General features: G+C 44.6%; 1 protein-coding gene and 1 long non-coding RNA gene across 5 annotated transcripts in view; one reads left to right on the top strand and one right to left on the bottom strand.

Annotated features, from left to right (window-relative positions):
* Positions 1–759: 759 nt before the first annotated feature.
* LOC142581789 (uncharacterized) overlaps positions 760–19,126 on the top strand; it is a 33,213-nt gene continuing 14,846 nt past the window's right edge. The window contains exons 1-9 of one of the 4 annotated variants that reach the window (XM_075691241.1): positions 760–911; positions 3,249–3,267; positions 3,872–3,981; positions 5,205–5,273; positions 8,914–8,943; positions 9,544–9,591; positions 9,998–10,063; positions 13,902–14,003; positions 14,854–14,901. In XM_075691241.1, the coding sequence (XP_075547356.1) occupies positions 767–911; positions 3,249–3,267; positions 3,872–3,981; positions 5,205–5,273; positions 8,914–8,943; positions 9,544–9,591; positions 9,998–10,063; positions 13,902–14,003; positions 14,854–14,901 (637 nt within the window). In that variant the 5' untranslated portion in view covers positions 760–766. The remainder of the gene's footprint in view (positions 912–3,248; positions 3,268–3,871; positions 3,982–5,204; positions 5,274–8,913; positions 8,944–9,543; positions 9,592–9,997; positions 10,064–13,901; positions 14,004–14,853; positions 14,902–19,126) is intronic. The other 3 variants (XM_075691242.1, XM_075691243.1, XM_075691244.1) reach the window with 3 other exon arrangements.
* LOC142581790 (uncharacterized) overlaps positions 11,864–19,126 on the bottom strand; it is a 31,091-nt gene continuing 23,828 nt past the window's right edge. The window contains exon 3 of the long non-coding RNA XR_012828293.1: positions 11,864–11,983. This is a non-coding gene — a long non-coding RNA (uncharacterized LOC142581790). The remainder of the gene's footprint in view (positions 11,984–19,126) is intronic.

The following is a 19,126-nucleotide window of genomic DNA, read 5'->3' as shown; positions in this document are numbered from 1 at the left end:
CCGCCAAAGTTAAGTTGTCCCACCCCCAAATTTCAAGTTAGCCCATCCCCGAATTGAGCTTAGCCCAGGCTCAGAATTAAAGTTGGCCTACCCCCAGATTTAAGTTGGCTTACTCTCATATTTTGGTTGGGCAACCCTAAAATCTCAAGTTGGCCAACCCCCTAACTTAACTTCGCCTACCCCTAAATTTCCGTTGGCCCACGTTCAAGTTGGCTCACCACTAAATTTTAAGTTGTCCCACCCTCTAATTTAATTTGCCCCATCCCCTAATTTAAGTTGGCCCACCCCACGTTTCAAGCTGGCCCACCCATAACTTTCAAGTTGATCAAACCCCAAATTTCAGGCTCACCTACCCCAAATTTCAGTTGGCCCACCCCTACTACGAGCTTTCCTATGTATTTTCTAAGGAGCTCTATGTATCTCTATGAGTAGTCTCTTTTAAATTTCTTTCTGCGTTAAATTGTTCCTTATGGCTTAAAAGCTACCAATCATCTACATTTACAGTACCATAACAATTAGGTGTATTTGTAAACGACGCATTTCTTGCAGGTACACTTTTCGCGTGACAAGGCTGGGGAGCTCGCGAAAGAATGTTTACGGATTAATAAATGTGTTCGTACTTTTTTTCAAAATTCTGTGTCACCTCTATGCCACGCGCTCGACACCTTCGCTGGTAATCCACCTTCACAGAGTGGAATGCATGGCTCATGAATTTTTTTAATTAGCGACATTTTAATTTTTTGAGTTGTCTCCTAACGCCTAGCACATGGATTTTGCCCGTAGTGGGTGCGCGCCATCAAGGACATTATCATCATCATCATGTCTGCGTGAGAATGCTTGCGTGACTTCTGGAATACCGACACGTTCCACCAACATGGATGAGCCGGAGGGCAGCTCCTACGAATCGACAAGTAAGCAAGGCTTTTAACATGCATGACCAGGCGATCGTGCACCCCAGCAGTGATAGCAGCAGCATCGAGAAGGTCTAGCAGTCGAATCATATTGAGTTAGTTGACAGTGCTAAGCTTTCCACACTGTCGTACGTTGTGGAGCTCATCGGTCTGTCAATTTGCTTCATTTTACTTGGGTGATGGGAGGTTAATGCGCCAAAGCAACTGGAAGGTTGTGAATGATCCTGTAATGAAGAGGGTATTTCGTTACAGCATGCCTCAATCATATTGGGGTTTTGGCACCCACAATCACAGAATATATATATATATATATATATATATATATATATATATATATATATATATATATATATATATATATATATATATATATATATATATATATATACCAGCAAGCAACGTTTCTGGATCCGGGCAAATATATATAGTGAAGTAGAGGCGCGTATTAAGCGCTTTATTGACATTTCGGCCGAGGTCCGGCCTTCATCAAAATCAGAAGCGGAGTCATCGCGGCAGGAAATGCGCACATTTTAATTTTTTGAATGCCTGCGCGTCTTTACCAGGGGAAGTTTCATAAGTGGTTTCTTATGTTGATGAAGGCCGGACCCCGGCCGAAACGTGAATAAATCACATCATACGCGCGTCTACTTCACTGTACTAATATTATATATATATATATATATATATATATATATATATATATATATATATATATAAACCGCAAGCTGTTTAAGTTATTCTCATTACGGCGGCGTCATAGCCATGTTCATCTGCAAGGTGCAGTTGTATTAAGCTGTATGCAGCGCTTGCAATGTTTCGGAGGAAATGAAAGTGGCAGCCACCTTTGAGTGCCCGGATAATTTTGGAGCGTAGATGAGTGTCTTAATTTCGTAGCAATTCATGTTCATTGATGTAAGAACTGCGTAAAAGCCGTCATTAGCACAATGTTACATAAAGTGTTAAGAAAAAAATTATTAGGATACGTGAATTTTTGCGACGAATGTACAGGATGTTGCAAGAGTTAAAGCAAAACAAGATCTTTAACATGTGAATCCAGTTGAGAAAATAGTTGGAGGTCTGATCTCCGGACATAAATCAGAGTTAATCACGCGTGTGTCAGTAACACGTTCAAAGGAACGTTTTCTTTGCCTTTTTTGTGTAATCAGACGTAATAATGCTTCACATATTGGATAGTTTCCAGCGTAATATATCGAAGCGCTTAATGCTTTGCGCTAAGATGATCGGATCAAGCGTCTAACATGCGCGTCGCTGGGCTTAAGGCACGTCTCTCGCATACAACGCGGTATGAGCGAAACAAGAAAACCAGCACAGGCGCGAGGCAGCGCTACAAGACGGATTAAAAGAGACTAATCTTGGCTTGTCTAGCTTTGGCGTCGTAAGGATTACGGAGCCTTGCAACTGCAGAGGACAGAAACCTTGCGTGCAGCTTAAGAAAACGAGGGCGCACACTGTGGTTCGGAGAGTGTTCTACGAATGCAGTTCTGCAGACCACACGTTCAGTCAAAACTCAAGCGTAGATACCGTATAGACATATGTAGTAGCCACGTTGCAAAATCCCAGGACAAGATTTTATATTTGCTATTTCCGCATGTTAACCGCACCCTTGCCTTCAAAAGATGAAAATAACGACGTTTCTGTCTTCGCCGTTGCACGTTGTGCAGCTTGCATACTTGACTTTGTTAACCATGGTAGGCTAAATAAACTGAAAGCAGTTCTGTTCTCTGCATGCAGCTTGCAGCAACAAATGCTGAAAACAACTTATATGTTCATTCGTCTAGAAGCTGCAGTCGCGCGTCCTTTGTCGCGAATGAGGGATGGAGAAAGAAAGCGTCGCAGTGAATAGAACGGTAGCGTTGTCTGTCACTGTCACGACGTAACATAGCACGGGCTGTGTTTAGTTGTAACAGTTGCAGGCCGTGGCAGCGCTTCAGTACCGAGGAAATCTGCGTTCTTTGTCCAGCAGCGACGCAGGCAGCGCCTATGTGTTGTCTATCCTCAAGATAATAGGAAAATGATGCATTCAGACATGGTGTTGTGGCTTTTAATCATCCGAAGCAACACACGACCACGAGACATGTGTATGCAGTGAGGACTAGGAAATTTACGAGCACTGTTGTGGGTGCTGGGGTGGAAGTTTCATCTAAGCAGCTTTTCTAAGCCGTATAGTCTGACAATACAGCCATCCAAAGTTGAAGCTTTCGACCGTGAGCAAAGTTGTTTCAGTCCTTCGAATATTTTAAAGCTAGCGCATATTTGCGAGTATATTATTCCGCTCCATCTTGATGACTCTCTTCTTTTTCATGTTCTCTGTGGCAGTAAGCGGATCACCGGAAATGTAAGCAACACCTATTCATCCCAAATATCACGCAATATTGACCTGAAGTATGAAGACTGGATACGTAGGGCTGTGGATGCCGAATTTCGCTTAAAAATAGGCGTCCTGTAGCGAAGGGCCTGGCTTTCTGCAACAACTCTAAACAGTGACGTCATGTTTGAGCCCTTGCTGTCCTGTTCATAATTTGAAGTTGAAGCCAGTCAGTTGTCAAGGCATGGCCAGTTACTGTAGCGACGAGCAGCCCAGAAGCACTTCGAAATATCCGCTTCGAACGTTCTCCATGAGGTTCATTCCAACTCTCATCGTCCGCAAAAGCTGACCTTGCGCATTTCTATCGTCGGCCTGAGCATTAAAATATTTAATTGAAATGGCTAAATATTGCTATTCTACGCTTCCAATATTGCACCACTGTTATTAATGTGCCTGAGAAAAGAAATAAAAAAAAAGTAGCAGCGGCAGCTTTTTTTTCTATTCTTGAAACATTAAGGCTTCTTGAAATCACCACTCGAGCCCGTGGTGCGTGTACATAGGCAGACGTGACGAACGACTGAGCATCGCTTCTGACCTTCTTTTGTTTACTTCCTCCTCTTGCTCTCTGCGGCAGTAAGGAGAAGCAATGGCTTCCCGTTCCCACAGTCAAGGGGGTCTTCATGTTCGTCGGAGTGGTCATGATCATCGCAGTGCTGGGAATGGCCGGCTACATCTTCTACAAGGGTGAATCTCGAGGCGGCCTTGGCTCCTGTACTTAGTGCGCGTGCTTGAGTGTCTGCATGTATGGGTGTGGTTGTGCCGATCAGTTTGTATGAGCGCATGCGTGTGTACGTCAGTACATGGCCGCCCGTGCTCGCTGGTTTGCCATGTCAAGCGCGTACACTGTTACTTCTTGCGTCATTGGCGTTATTGCGCTACAACTCGCCTTGTCGACACGTGTGCGCATGCACGCGTGCTTTGGGGATGTGTTCTGTTTGAGGTTTTGCCGCCGACGCCACGACGATCTCAGCGTCGTAAGTGTGGAACAGCTCGAAGTGAACCAGCGATTTGTTGATAGCTGCACACCATTTACCTTTATACGTTGGTTGCGTCTTTTGGTTACTGCTGTTTTTATTGTCTTATACATAGGCACAGTAACCCGACAGGAACGCAGAACAGGGCTAGATTAACGATGAAGTTTCTGGTATACTTGCGGCCAACCAAGTAACGCTGACTACTACTGGCCACGTATGATATAATGCCTATAATACTATCGCTCTTTCGCATCATGCATCAGATTTAACGCGCACTTTAGAACATAGTCATTGTCAACGTAGGATATTTTCGTGGCAATGGTAGCGCGATGTGAAAATTTCCGGAAATAAACTGGGGTTAACATCTCACAGCGCCCCTCCCTATAAAGGTTTTTGCGGGATTGCGTACGTACACTAGTTTCGAACTCGTCGCTCTATTACGCAGCACAACCGCACAGATTGTGTTTGCTCTGCGCACGCTGTGCCCGGATCAGAACATACGACCGGGAAATACTGTTCGAAGCAATGCGTCAATTTCACTGTATCCGCTCCTCCTCCCCCCCAGGGAAAAAATTACTTGCAATGCTCTATACCTGTCGCTTAGGCATGTGAGGGTTGCTTTTAGTTTGAATTTTCGGTTCTTACGTGACAAGAGCGCGATTTGATTAGGAGGCATGCCATAGTGGTCGACTGCGGATCAATGCTGACCACCAGTGGATCTTTAACGTGCCCCCGATGTACGGGACACGGGCGTTTTTGCATTTCGCCCCCATCAAAATGCGGCCGCCGCGGCGGGTTGCTTCTAGCTTGATTTTTTTTTTTTTTTTGCAGAGGCACAGCTTGCAAGTACGCACATACACGTTGTAGCCATAACATTCACGAGACTTACACCTGTGTTTCAAAACGTGGCTAACCAAACTTCTTTTTTTGCAGGTCCTGATGCCAAGGCTAACCATCTCGTAGCATCTAAACCTGCCACCAACCCATCTGCTAGAGTCCGAGGTAAATTACTTTTTTTTATTTATTTATCGTAGTTCGCACAGCGCCTGTAGGCATTACAGTAAAGGAGCGGGAGGGGGGAGGTCATGGAGGAAAAAAAGATTTAAGAAATCGGCTATCCTAAAATTTTTTTCATCAGTACCACGGGAAGACGTCGCTGAAGAATAAGTGCTGTGCATCTAATCGAGACCTGCGCGCTGCTATTGAACTCGCATATTAAATTTGTAGCTTTCTTGGAAATAAACATTTCAAGAAATTTTAGAATCGTAGGTTCTCAGGTCTAACCTGACGACTTTTTCTTGTCTTGCTTAATTAAACTGTCATGTTTTGATGCTTCTATTTATTCAGTTCTTGTAATCTGGCTTCTGTTTTCTTAGCATTGTTTTATCACCTGAAAGTCACTCACTTTACTAGCATAGGAGGTGCCACCCATGATTATTCAAACTTGAAACCTCCTCCTTTATACGCAAAAATTTGTATTGTTTGGAATAAATTTGAATTTGATTACACAGCACTCAGTGCTCACAACATGATAGCGCCATTACTTAACGTCGTCCGCGTCTAACCGATGGACAGCAGGGAGAGTTAAGTGCAGCCCACTAATCCTCTTGCTGTCACTCTACTATGGCTGCCTCGCGGCGAAGCTAATGCAGCCGCAAAGAGCAGTGTAACTGGAGAAACGCGGTGACATTATACAGCCAGTGGTAGGTTCGCTTTCCCTAGGCGACTACTGTAATCGAAGCAGATTGGAGCTATTTAGATGGAAAGCGAGGAAGCTGCGCCTAGGCAAAATCCCTTTAGTCTTCGCTGACCTGATCGCCAGTTTAACTTAAATTACCAATACGTTTGGGGAAGGCATCGCGTGACAGACTTCATTAGGCCGCTTCGGCTATTACAATGCAATAACGGACGAACTTGCCGAGCAGTGGGAACAGAGGGTGAAGTAAAGTCTAATTTGGCAAGGCAGGGGATTATCTTTGTAATATTTTTTCTGATCTTTTTCTTAGAAAAATAAAAATAGAACATCCCTCAACCTGTCGCTCTGGGCGGCGTTCTGTTGCACCGCCATAGCTGGAACTGTACGAACAATCTCCCAACCTGAGCGTGTGCACGCGAAAGCAGGTAGGACTTGGCGGCCGCGTGACGGAAATCTGCAGCCTCTGTTGCCTGCAGGCAAATCAAATCCAGATATGTGTTTACGAGCACTAGCAGTCGCCTCGCGTAAGGCCAAACACGGTCCCGATAAGTGCTCTCTTGCGAAAAAATAAATAAATAAAGAATAACAAAGGTGTGCGTCGTATCATGTAGTGTACCAGCAGGCTAAGCCATTTAGCCAACAATGGGTGCTGCTTTGGACACGTTCTCGTTAGGCCGCCGTCCTGCGATGCTGCACCGAATCCGTACAGCGCTGTGAAATCTACAGAAATCGTCAGCCTGCCCGTAACTGAGGTCACATCGTTGGAAGCAGCAAACACCTGCTCGCGATTTGTTCTTCCTCTTAAAATGAACCATCACAAGGCTACGGCGGCCGTCAGCAGACGCTAATGAAGAATCGTCCTTGAAATGCAGCCAGGTCGGAAATTAACTGCTTCGTTTGCTGACTCTAATTTGTAGCCCATACAACGTTGATTATTTGTGGTGGATGTACGCAGAAGATGCCTATTGGAGAGGCGCACCATGCTACAGAAACGCAGAATGCACTTGACAATGGTCTTTGCTCTATTTGTATATGCTTTCAGATTTCTGCAATTTGCTGAATGCGCATCGCATTTTGCTACACGAGAAACTCGGTCTGCACATTCTCGGCCCATGGCGAAGCACCACGTTGCGCGCCACGAAGGCGCTGCTGACGTTTTTGCTGGCCACGAGCCTGAACGGGGCTTTATAAAGCCATCCGTCCGTCCGTCCGTGTGTGTGAAGCTGGAGTAGCATGTTCATATCCTTCAAACTTGTATCTCTCCCTCACCGACGCAGCGTGTATGCGCTGACAGGCATTGATCGCCTGTCATAGGCATTGATAGGTATTGATCGCCCAGAGGTTTCACGTCGTCCATCTCAGAAAAGGGAGGGCCGATATTGGTGTGACCGCGAAACCCGAAATCGTAAAGCTCGTGGCGTCGGTAATCAGTCGCTGCCGCCAGCGGGCGGATGGTGAATTGGGACTTTTGCTGTCATGCAGCAACAAAACAGAATAGGGCTTACAAGTACAGGCAGAAACTGGGAAGCGTTAAGCGATGGCAAACGGTATCACCACGCCAATGGAGTGCAGCAGGAGTTACTCATGCCGCGCTAGCTGTAACTGCTAAGCCAGCAGTCTAGGTGAACACTCGCCAAGCAATCACCCAAGTAAGAAGAAAACGTGCATGGCTCTAAGTTAGGCCTTTTCCGTCACACCATAGAAGCTCTTATCGCGCCTGGCGTCGCACAGTGCCTACTCATTATCGCGACTTTAACTGACACTTTAAGGTAATGAGGCTGCCCGCTTGGATCGCAGTAGCACAGAAAGAAGTTAGGAAGCTGAAGCGGAATAGAAAAAAGTAGTTACAGGTAGAAATTGTAGAGATAGCAAAATTATGTAACGCGACAGAATGCAGGGAACAACGAGTGGTCAGATGATCACCATCATGACGACTAGCCGAGCTTTAGATTCTGGTGGTTCGTTTGACGATTTATTCGTAGTTCCTTGTAGTCTATGAGGTTACGTCGTTCTAAAAACTTGATTTCATGGGCTTGAAGCTATATACAAAGTTACTTCACTGTAAAAATCAGCAATTAGTTCATTCACATTGCTAAGCCGCTCTCTTTCCGAAATAACAATTTATGGTTACATTAGACGAGTTATTAAGGGACAATTTAAGGATTATCATGCGCTATATAAGCACCCGCCGTGGTTGTTTGGTGGCTATGGCGTTGGGCTGTTACGCAAAATGTCGTGCGATCGAATCCCGGCTACGGCGGCCGCATTTCCATAGGGGCGAAATGCGAAGACACCCGTGTACTTAGATTTAGGTGCACGTTAAAGAATCCCATGTGGTCCAAATTATTCCGAAGTCACCACTACGGCGTGCCTCATAATCAGATCATAGTTTTGGCACGTTAAATCCCATAAAAAATTCACCAAATAAGCGAAGTGATGCTAATTTAATGCACAAGGGTCTGTCGGTACTGTATAGTTTTTCTTCTAATCCAACGTCATGACAGCAAATTTTTACCTTTTCAGTGTAAATGTTACTTACAGCAGATGACTGTGCGATTGTGCAGGCACCTGTACATTGCGGTTTTATTTTATTTTGTTCTTATGAACCTTCGTTTGCTGTTTTCAAGCCTTCTCATCGTTGGCATGATTTCTGGCTCGTTTTGCAGGGAGCACTCAGCAACAGTTTTTCGAACATTTTCACAATACTAAACTTATTCACTTGACCACTTTATTGCTTTATCAAACCGACTGAACATTCCGTCTTTTTTACTTCCTGCAGACACAAATTCATTTGCGTAAGATGATGCAGCGCAAATAGGAAACGAGCTAACCTACCGATATCCGCACTAGAAGAAGAAAAAAAAAAGCAGACGGTCCGAGAACACAGCATTTTGTGCCATCTAAAATTGGTAATGCCATTTTCACGTCCTCTTTTATCGATTTCAGCGGAAGAAGATGCTCCAGTTACCGTCGCAGGTACGAAATATTGACATTATTGAATCTTTAAGACAAATATCACTGTCAGAAATTATAAGGAGAGTATCGTATGAATATGGCTTTGTGAAATCGTTTTACCTGTGATCTAGTGCGAGCCCTGACACTTGTTGGATGCGAGTAAATACGTAAAAATAACTAATACTACTCTCACGACAGATTAGTCAGTGTAAGCCTACATGCACCGTTTCTACAAACACATCTATTAAAAAAAGCTGAAAACGTTTGTAAGTCTTACCTATGTTAGTAACGGGTTCGATTTTGTTCCGTTAAGCTAGTTAGCACAACATCCAGGTATGCATTTTTTATACTCAGAAAGGTAAGTAACTTATTCTCTCGCCTTGCAACAGATAGAAGGAGAATAAATCAACACAACGCAAAATGTTGTTTACCTTAGTGTGTACACACTGGAAATGTAGTGAGCGCTTTGGGACTGAGTAAAATATGCAGTATATTCTGCGATTGATTTTATCCTATCCGCGCATTCACCAAGGCATAACTTATGCGCGGTACAAGTGAGGAGCAGTCTTCTTTTTCGTTTTTTATCATTGTATAATTTCTCTGAACACTTCCTCCCTTTAGGCGCTGAACTTATGAGTACTAAGAAGGCAAAGACGCCAAGTTCTAACCGTAAGTTCAGCCTCGTTGAGGAAATAGAAAGGAAATGTACGATTGGAGTCTTAGCATGTAAAAAAAAGGAAAGTGTCTTTAGCCCAACAATATATCTGCTTGCAGTGACTTAGGTAAACTAACGCTGCCGTATGCTTTATTCCGTTCTTTTCTTTTTCTTTTTAAGTTTGCTTCATGTACAATCATCTGATATCCAGTATCCTTTCACAACTTCTATGCTTTATTGTAGATCTCACACTTTTCACAGCGAGTGTCTTAATTTAAAAATTGCGATACACGCTTAGTGTGTCATGCTTGTACTTAGGTAACATTAAACGACGAATACAAAATCAGTAGCTTTCCAGCCTTGGGTAGATAAGCGCCAGGAGTGGAAGCGACATACGTTTTGCATGATCCGCCTTTGCAGCTTCGAAAAAGAAGAGGTCTGTTCCAGCGGGGTCCGCCAAGAAGAAGAAAACCAAGGTCAAGAAAGGTCAGTTGCCGTAGTTTTGCTTGTAGTTCACTTTCTTTATTGCACCCAACAAGAGTCAACAAACGGGGCTAGCTAAAGCTGACAAATTCTTTCCATACGAAGGGCTGTATGGTGTCCTAACAGCTGTTACGAGGATGGTCCGGCTTGCGGGAGTATTCATACGACGCACGACTATAGTAGAATATGGAGTTAATAGAGGATGTTTGCTTCGGGTCTCCACCCGCTAATTATTTTAGAAGAAATTATTTTACCCGCAATATTGAGTAGTGCGGTAAGTGGATACGCGAGTTAGCAACCGGTCATGTGTGAAAAGGAACTGCTACAGAAAAGGCCTCAGCTATGCACCGATGACGATAATAAAAAGAAAAAATTTTTGGGTTGCTACAGATCTTTACGGGGAAGAGAAGGTAAAATTTCAGGGTTCTTGCTTATCTCTTTCGCTTAAAAAATTACCATCTGTCATAATGAAACTTCCTTACAAAAAAAAAAACTAAACAATAACGACAACAACAAAATAAGCTACAATGAAACGAATACACAAAATAAAAGCCAAGAATACATTTTCTAATACGTTTATGATGGCAAGGCACTCTGCCGGTGCGCTGCTTGTAAGGGGCAACAAATATGGTAGGTGCAAGACCTTTGCTAAACTGCTTTGCCAAACTGAACGAAGACGAGCTGTAAAGCTTCACACTCGAAACCTCCGAAGGCTGCGGGGAGTAATTCTGCCTTCTTCCCAAAGAATTTGAGAGGTGCAGTTGAAGCCAACTGTACTTTATGGAGCCAGCTGAGGTGGCACACGCAGTAGACTTTTTCCCCTGCTTTTCGCAGACACTCTTACATTGCGTACTAAATGCGACATGCATTTGACCCTATCTCAAGCGCGACCTAACACGTATGCCTGGCGAATCCCATTGAGCAATGAGATTTCAATGCTGTTTATGGTTTATAAACGCTGTTTCTTGCCGTACTGTGCAGACAGAATGAACATTTGGATTATTGTCTTGTTTCACGTACCCTCGCCACAGCTATATTGTACTGAGATATCTACTTTGCAATTTTAGTACGTTTTCACGTATTGTTTATATATTTTTTAATTTACTCGTTTAGTATCAGGGCAGTTGATGCGTTGGAGATAGGAGTGGTAAATATTTATACAAATCAATAAAATAAGGAGAGCTTTAATATGGTGATGAAGAAGCGCAGATTTCATAAATTGAGACGATGCAGGCGGTGTTGCGTTTGGAGGCGATCCCACCGCTCGCAACCAGTTTGTTGCGTACTCCAGGGTAGCGTACCGTACTGCTGCCGAGAAGTAGCGGCGCCTGCCTATCGAAGCTCGACCGACATTACTTATTGGGTAGCGTGGCCTTTTCGGCGGGCTGCAGGCAACCGGTAGACCATGGCGACCGAGCAAGGGCGAGACTATTTGCTAGTGCGAAACTTGCACTGTTTATTCAAAGGTAGTTGAAAGAAAATAAGAAGAGCATGAAGTATATAGTCTGAAGTATCTATCGGAGCCCATTAAATAGGCTCTCTACAAGTGTGGGCGGGACCTTGCTTCCGTCGATGACCCGTGACAGGCACAGAAAGAGGGCTCCTCCTCCTGCATTACCGAGCACGGGTAGGAGAAGTCGATCCTCTTTTCGACGAATCCGGGGAGAAGGTCGGGTGAATGACCTCTTCGGCGCCGTGGTGTCCGACCAAGTAGAGGGTAGGGGGATGACGTATCGCCCTTGGCGTCCGACCAAGTAGAGGGTAGGGGGATGACGTATCGCCCTTGGCGTCCGACCAAGTAGAGGGTAGGGGGATGACGTATCGCCCTTGGCGTCCGACCAAGTAGAAGGTAGGGGGATGACGTATCGCCCTTGGCGTCCGGCCATACCTAACAGCGGGCAGGTGGTTCCAGTCTGATCTCGCCTTGGGGAGGAAAGAATAAAAATACTGGTTAGTTCTGCAACTTGGAATGCCTACTTTGAATCGATGATGAATGCGTGATGACACGTAATTTGGAGCAGTGAAGAGGCTTTGTTTGAGTGAATCGTTTGCGTAACATATCTTGTGGAAAGTGAAGAGCCGAGAAAGTTGACGCCGCATGGAAAGATATGGAAGGTCTAGGGTTCTGTTCATAATTATGACACTAGATATACGAAAGTAGTTAGTCAAAATAAAATGAGCTGAACAATTCCGAACAAATTCTGAAGTATTAATTAATGATGTTATGTTTGGGTCCCCTACAGAAGACGCATATTCCATCTTTGTTCGAACGACCGCTTTATACAAAAAGTAATTTTAGCGCAACCGGAGCAAGGAAAAAATTACGGCGTAGGAAACCAAGCATGCGATTACCATTGTTTGATATGTGTTCAATGTGCGTTTACCATGAAAGGTCACTGCTGATGTGTACGCCAAGGTATCTATACACAGAGAAAAAGGATAAGGGAGAGCCATTAAGAGCATATGGACGCGGGTTAGCTTTAGAAGGGACTCGCGTTACTTACTGTGCCTTGCATTCGGATATATTAAGTTTCATGAGCCAAATGTCGATATTAATGCAGAAATGCTACTAATGCCATTCTGAAGAACATTAGTATCAGATGGTTTAGAAATTTCTCTGCACATAACACTCGTCAGCGAACAGCGTGATAGATGATGTCACGAGATCAGGAATATGATTAATATAGATTAGGAATAGGAGAGGTTCTTGTACAGATTCACGAGTAACACGTGACATTACTGATGAAAGAGCAGAGTTATGATCATTTGTTGTCACATATTGAGTGCGATCACGGAAAAAACATTCATTTTACTAGGGCATCATTTATGTTCAGTTAACTAAGTTTTAAAAGCAGAAGCGGATGAGATGCAGTATCAATTCCTTTCGTGAAATCAATGAATATACAATCAACGACGGAGGAATGGTCAAAAGCTGCAAAAATGTCATTAGTATACACGATTAACTGCGTTTCACATATTATACATTACGAGTTGGTCAGAAGTATCGGAAATAATAATAAAAGAAAATTAAGCAACAGGCATAATGAGACACAAATGAGAAAAAATAGCCTAGCGAAGTATGCGATATACAATCGATTGCTGCTTGCGTAACATCCGAATCAATGCCTTTAGGGCCCACTGAGTTTCACACTAAGATACACTAGAGGGAAATCTCGCGCTAACATCAACGTGCATCGTCATGCTACCCGCATTGGAATTTTAGCTAGCACGTACATTTGTTTAATGTGCTTCCCTCTGGTGAGAGCCCTTATTGAAGTTGATTTTTGAAATATTTCTCTATTTGGCAATGAATGCTTTTAGCGTCTATTTACATCATTGGGATATTGTGTAACTATTAGAAATAGATACTGTTTAGTATACCAGGCCAAATACTCATGGTGAGTACTATGTGCAAAAGTGTAACGCAATACACCTGCACATTGGAAAGTGATTATATTTATTTATACATGGAAACAGCATTGGACAACAGCATTAGGTTTTAATATTAAATTATGGGGTTTTACGTGCCAAAACCACTTTCTGATTACGCGACTCCGGAAATTTGGACCACCTGAGGTTCTTGACGTGCACATAAATCTAAGTGCATGGGTGTTTTCGCATTACGCCCCCATGGAAATGAGGCCGCCGAGGCCGGGATTCAAGCCCGCGACGTCGAGCCCAGCAGCCCAACACCACAGCCACTAAGCAACCACGGCGGGACTTCTTCACAAGAGGAAAACCTCGCAAGGGGCTTCTTTCCTCTAGTGATTTTGCCGTGAAACATCAAGGTCGACGCCACCGGACGCACCATGCTGAGCGCCAATTTCGCTCGCTGTCGCAGGAGGCCAGAAACGCAGCTACACCCAGAAGCTGGGCCCTCAGAATGCCCCGTTGGAAGCAGACGCCGACGATGACGATGGAGAGAAAGAAGGCGGCGATCAGGGTAGGCGTCACACGGTGCAGAACTCTGCAGCCGAGCGGCGCAGAAACTTGCCAGCTGCATTTACTTCTTGCTTTCATGCTCTAAATACGGCCACAGGGAAAAGGTAACGCAGTGAACGCGTAACAATATTGCCAGCTTATAGGCCGTCTGAGTTACAATATTGCCAGATTATAGACCTGCATTTACCTATAAAACACGTCAATAATTTCTGATTGACTGACGTTGTAGTGGAAGTCTTCGGTATAACTCTAACCACTCCAGCTTTTCTGCTTCAAACAAAGGTTTCAGTGTGGTGTCTGAACAAGACCGCAAAGAAAGTGGACACGAACAGACTTAGCACTGAACGTGAAAGTGTCGTCCACCATTTTATGAGACATTCTTATAGTCAGTACGTTCCTAACTCTTCGGGCACTTTCGGAGCTTAGTAAAAGCATAGATACCTTTATATTACGTGTCCACGCTGTGAAGTACTGAAGGCATCTTAAAGAGATGCCTTAATTAGCCTTTAGTATTTATTTTATGGACAACTCTTAAACATGACGACCACATCTTCATATTTGGTGAAGGTTACTTTAGCGATTAACTTTTTTTTATCATGAGGACTGTTACAAGCTTTTACATCCTCATATTTCATTTGGATGCTTTGGACACACAAAATTGTTTTTTTTTTTGTGCTGATGGTTCTTGCAAAATTGGCATATCGGGAATGTGTGTCATCCACAGAAGACTGATCACGCAAATTCATTGGCATACCCTACTGGTAGATTGAGAGAAAACAACAACAATCACAAAAAAGAAACTATTGCACAAAAGTTATTGTCTTTTAATCTGTTGCTTTAACTTCCTGCAGGCGCTTCCGATGTCAAAACTATCGCGACTCCAAATGACGAACAAGAAAGTAAGTATATAGCACAGACATTGCGGCTCTCAGTTATAGAACAGCAGGGAATCGGGCAAGTTGTTTAAGAGCGATGGTTAGAGATAGCGCAAGAGAGGAAGTTGCGGAAAGCGCTAAACAAGCAACAGAAAGTTGATTGTGAAATATATATATATATAATACTCGGCACGTTACGTCATTACGTCAGCAAAATAGACATCAATAGCTTCCTTTGTTGAACTGCACTAACCAGAAGCTGCCCTCACCAAATGCAACAGGCTGAGGCTGTCACAAACCAAGTAGGCAGTTTGACGGAGGCAGGGTATTAGGCACGGTCATTTCGACGGCATGTGACGGAATAAAAAAAAAGATAGACGCAGTTTCTCCCGAACGGCGAAGCGCTGATTGTGATAGCAAATTAGTAGATAGCTATACGAAGTAAGGATAGTGGTTTTGTCGGCCGCATAAACTTGTTAACATTCGCGAACAAATTGATTCAACAAGCACGGTGTCACGCGGGCACAGGTGAACACGAACGCATCTCGCTCGATGACCGCGGAAACTCGGTGTCAAAACGCTGGAGTCACGGCAGCAGCAGCGAGCGAATTGACTTTCGTGCATCTCTCGTTTCAACGAAACATCGAAAGCACAGCGCATACGAAGCTATCGGCACTACGCGCACTCTACAAACATCGTAGATCGGTTTGAAGCTGAGGCCACGTCACAGATCGCTTTCAAAATACGGCACCCGCGCGGCCGCGCCGGAAGCAGCAACAGCCGATGAAGAATTCCTCTCCGCCCCTCCCTCCCTCGCCTCACCCTCATGTCTCGCGCTCAACAGCAGAGGGCGCGTTAACGCCCGGCTTTCCTCGCTCGCGCACCCTCGCAAGCTTTCACTTGCACATATAGCATACAGCGCGCGGCGACGATTTTATCACCCTTGGACTTTATAACGGAACCTCACGGCGAAACCGACGTCGACGGCAGAAATGCGCCTGGAGTGTCCTTTTAATTCCTTTCGCAATAGAACAGCTAAAAGAACAAACAGTTAAAAAAAAACTGAAAATGGCGCATGGCAGAACGCTGCAGTCGTACCATATTTTCACTGCATTTCATAGAGATTAAAGAAGGTGGCATCAATGTGTGACATGAATGTAGCTTTTTCTTGCAAACAGGAAGCTTAGTACCATTTCTCATGCAGTACAGAAAAATCCTTTTTACAAGCGACGTGCAAGCTCTGAAATGGGCAGCATAAAATACCGGTGGAAGTCTGTGCCTTGCCAAGAAAACGTCGTTTACTCTACACAATTTTCTTGCGTCCTTTTCACGTCATCCAAACTGGCCATTGCCTTAATATCAAGGTAGAACACAAAGTTTTGTGAAGGTTTTTGCACATTCCCACTTACCGGCTGGCTGCTACGAGCCGGTATTTGGAGGTACCACGGCATTATTAATGTGAAAGCATTATATGTCCCGTGAGGCAGAAAGCCGGCCTTGTAGGCAACGAGTGGTACCAGAGATCATCATCATCACAGACGTGGTCAGCGTCATTTATGACGTCAGTAGTAATACAGAATTAAAGGTAGAACAAGTTAGAGTAAGGGGACTTAACATGAAGAAAAGTGAATTAATGTCAGGTAAAGTGAACGATGACAGGCCGCCATTGGAATCTGAACCTGGCAACGTTTAACGTTAGAACGGTATCTAGTGAGGCGACTCAAGCAGTGTGTTTGGAAGAATTAGAGGGTAGTAAATGGAATATAATAGAGCGCAGTTAGGTTAGGAGGACAAAAGAAGCACATACAATGCTAAAGAGCGGGCACGTCCTGTGCTACCGGGGCTTAGCGAAGAGACGAGAAGTCGGAGTCGGATTCCTCATTAATAAGGATATAGCTGGTAACATACAGGAATTCTATAGCATTAACGAGAGTGTGGCAGGTCTTGTAGTGAAACCTAATAAGAGATGCAAATTGAAGGTCGTATTCGTCTACGCTCCTACGTCCAGTCATGATGACCAGGAAGTCGAAAGCTTCTATGAAGACGTGGAATCGGCGATCGGTAAAGTCAAAACAAAATACACTATACTGATGGGCGACTTCAATGCCAGGGTAGGCAAGAAGCAGGCTGGAGACAAATCAGTGGGGGAATATGGCATAGGCTCTAGAGATAGCAGGGGAGAGTTATTAGTAGGGTTTGAAGAACGGAATAATTTGCGGATAATGAATACCTTCTTCTGCAAGCGGGATAACCAAAAGTGGACGTGGAGGAGCCCGGATAGCGAGACTAGCAATGAAATAGACCTCATACACTGCGCTAACCCTGACATCATACAAGATGTGGACGTGCTCGGCAAGGTGCGCTGCAGTGACCACAGGATGGTAAGAACTCGAATTAGCCTAGACTTGAGGAGGGAACGGAAGAAACTGGTACATAAGAAGCCGATGAATGAATTAGCGGTAAGAGGGGGAGAATAGAGGAATTCCAGATCAAGCTACAGAACAGGTGTTCGGCTTTAACTCAGGAAGAGGACCTTAGTGTTGAAGCAATGAACGACAATTTTATGGGCATCATTAAGGAATGTGCAATAGACGTCGGTGGTAACTCCGTTAGACAGGATACCAGTAAACTATCGCAGGAGACGAAAGATCTGATCAAGAAACGCCAATGTATGAAAGCCTCTAGCCCTACAGCTTGAATAGAACTGGCAGAACTTTCCAAGTTAATCAACAAGCTTAAGAGAGCTGACATTAGGAAGTATATTTTGGATAGAATTGAACATGCTCTCAGGAACGGAGGAAACCTAAACCTAAAAGCAGTGAAGAAGAAACTAGGAATAGGCAAGGATCAGATGTATGCGTTAAGAGACAAAGCCGGCAATATCATTACTAATATGGATGATATAGTTCTAGTGCCTGACGAGTTCTATAGATATTTATACAGTACCAGTGGCACCCACGCAGATAATGGAAAAGAGAATAGTCTAGAGGAATTTGAAGTCCCACAAGTAACGCCGGACGAAGTAAAGAACGCCTTGGGAGCTATGCAAAGGGGGAAGGCAGCGGGGGAGGATCAGGTAACAGCAGATTTGTTGAAGGATGGTGGGTAGATTGTTCTAGAAAAACTGGCCACCCTGTATACGCAATGCCTCATGACCTCGAGCGTACCGGAATCTTGGAAGAACGCTAAAATAATCCTAATCCATAAGAAAAAATGGGACGCCAATGACTTGAAAAATTATAGACCTATCAGCTTACTGTCCGTTGCCTACAAAGTATTTACTAAGGTGATCGCAATTAGAATCAGGAACACCTTAGACTTCTGTCAACCAAAGGACCAGGCAGGATTCCCTAAAGGATACTATTAGATTCGTCGGACGATCCCACCGCTGTCAACCAGATGTAGGAGTTGCCGGACGATCCCACCGCTACCACCAGTTATTAGATTCGTCGGACGATCCAACCGCTGCCACCAGATGTAAGATTTTGCAGTCGTCGTTGTAGGAAGGACCTTGACTCTTTGTTGGGACTTAGGCGAGCAGGATTTATTTACATTATTTACATTTGAACATGGGATACATTTACACAGTCAAGCGTGACTCCCAAATGGAGCCCGCAAGACGAAGCATACAGCAAACGAGCACACAGCTCACGAGTACATTTCGAGCACAGAGCACGCCGACGAGCACACTCTAGCAGCCGACAATCGCTGCTTATAAGCACTCTGTTCGACGTCATCGTTCGGCGTCACCGTAGACCAGCCGCCTCTCCGCGGGACGGTTTACACACACAGGCACACACAAGTTTCAGTGCCCCCTCCGAAGGCAGATGACCTTTGCAGCGCGGCCGTCGTGTTATCCATTGTCTTGCGTCCTCGTAGTCAGGTGGTCACGTCCGAACCCATCCGGCGCCTCTACATTACAGAGCTGCCTTTCTCCTGTTCTCCGAACGAGGCGATTGGTGGATGAACACCGCCGTAGTCAAGTTCTTCAAAGGAAGTTCACGGTTGGTTAGCGCTGTCCTCGCTGGTTCTCCGAAGGGCGCCACCACCCCGGATCGGTCTACGCACCTGCAGCGGACGCACCTGCAGGACGATCCTAACAATACTCAACAATAGCCCATATTCACACTATCAATCAGGTGATACAGAAGTTTGCGGAATATAACCAACCCTTATATATAGCTTTCATTGATTACGAGAAAACGTTTGATTCAGTCGAAACCTCAGAACTCATGGAGACATTACGGAA

Source organism: Dermacentor variabilis, chromosome 5, assembly GCF_050947875.1.
Source record: "Dermacentor variabilis isolate Ectoservices chromosome 5, ASM5094787v1, whole genome shotgun sequence".
Lineage (NCBI taxonomy): Eukaryota > Metazoa > Arthropoda > Arachnida > Ixodida > Ixodidae > Dermacentor > Dermacentor variabilis.
This window is presented reverse-complemented; position numbering and strand designations above follow the sequence as displayed.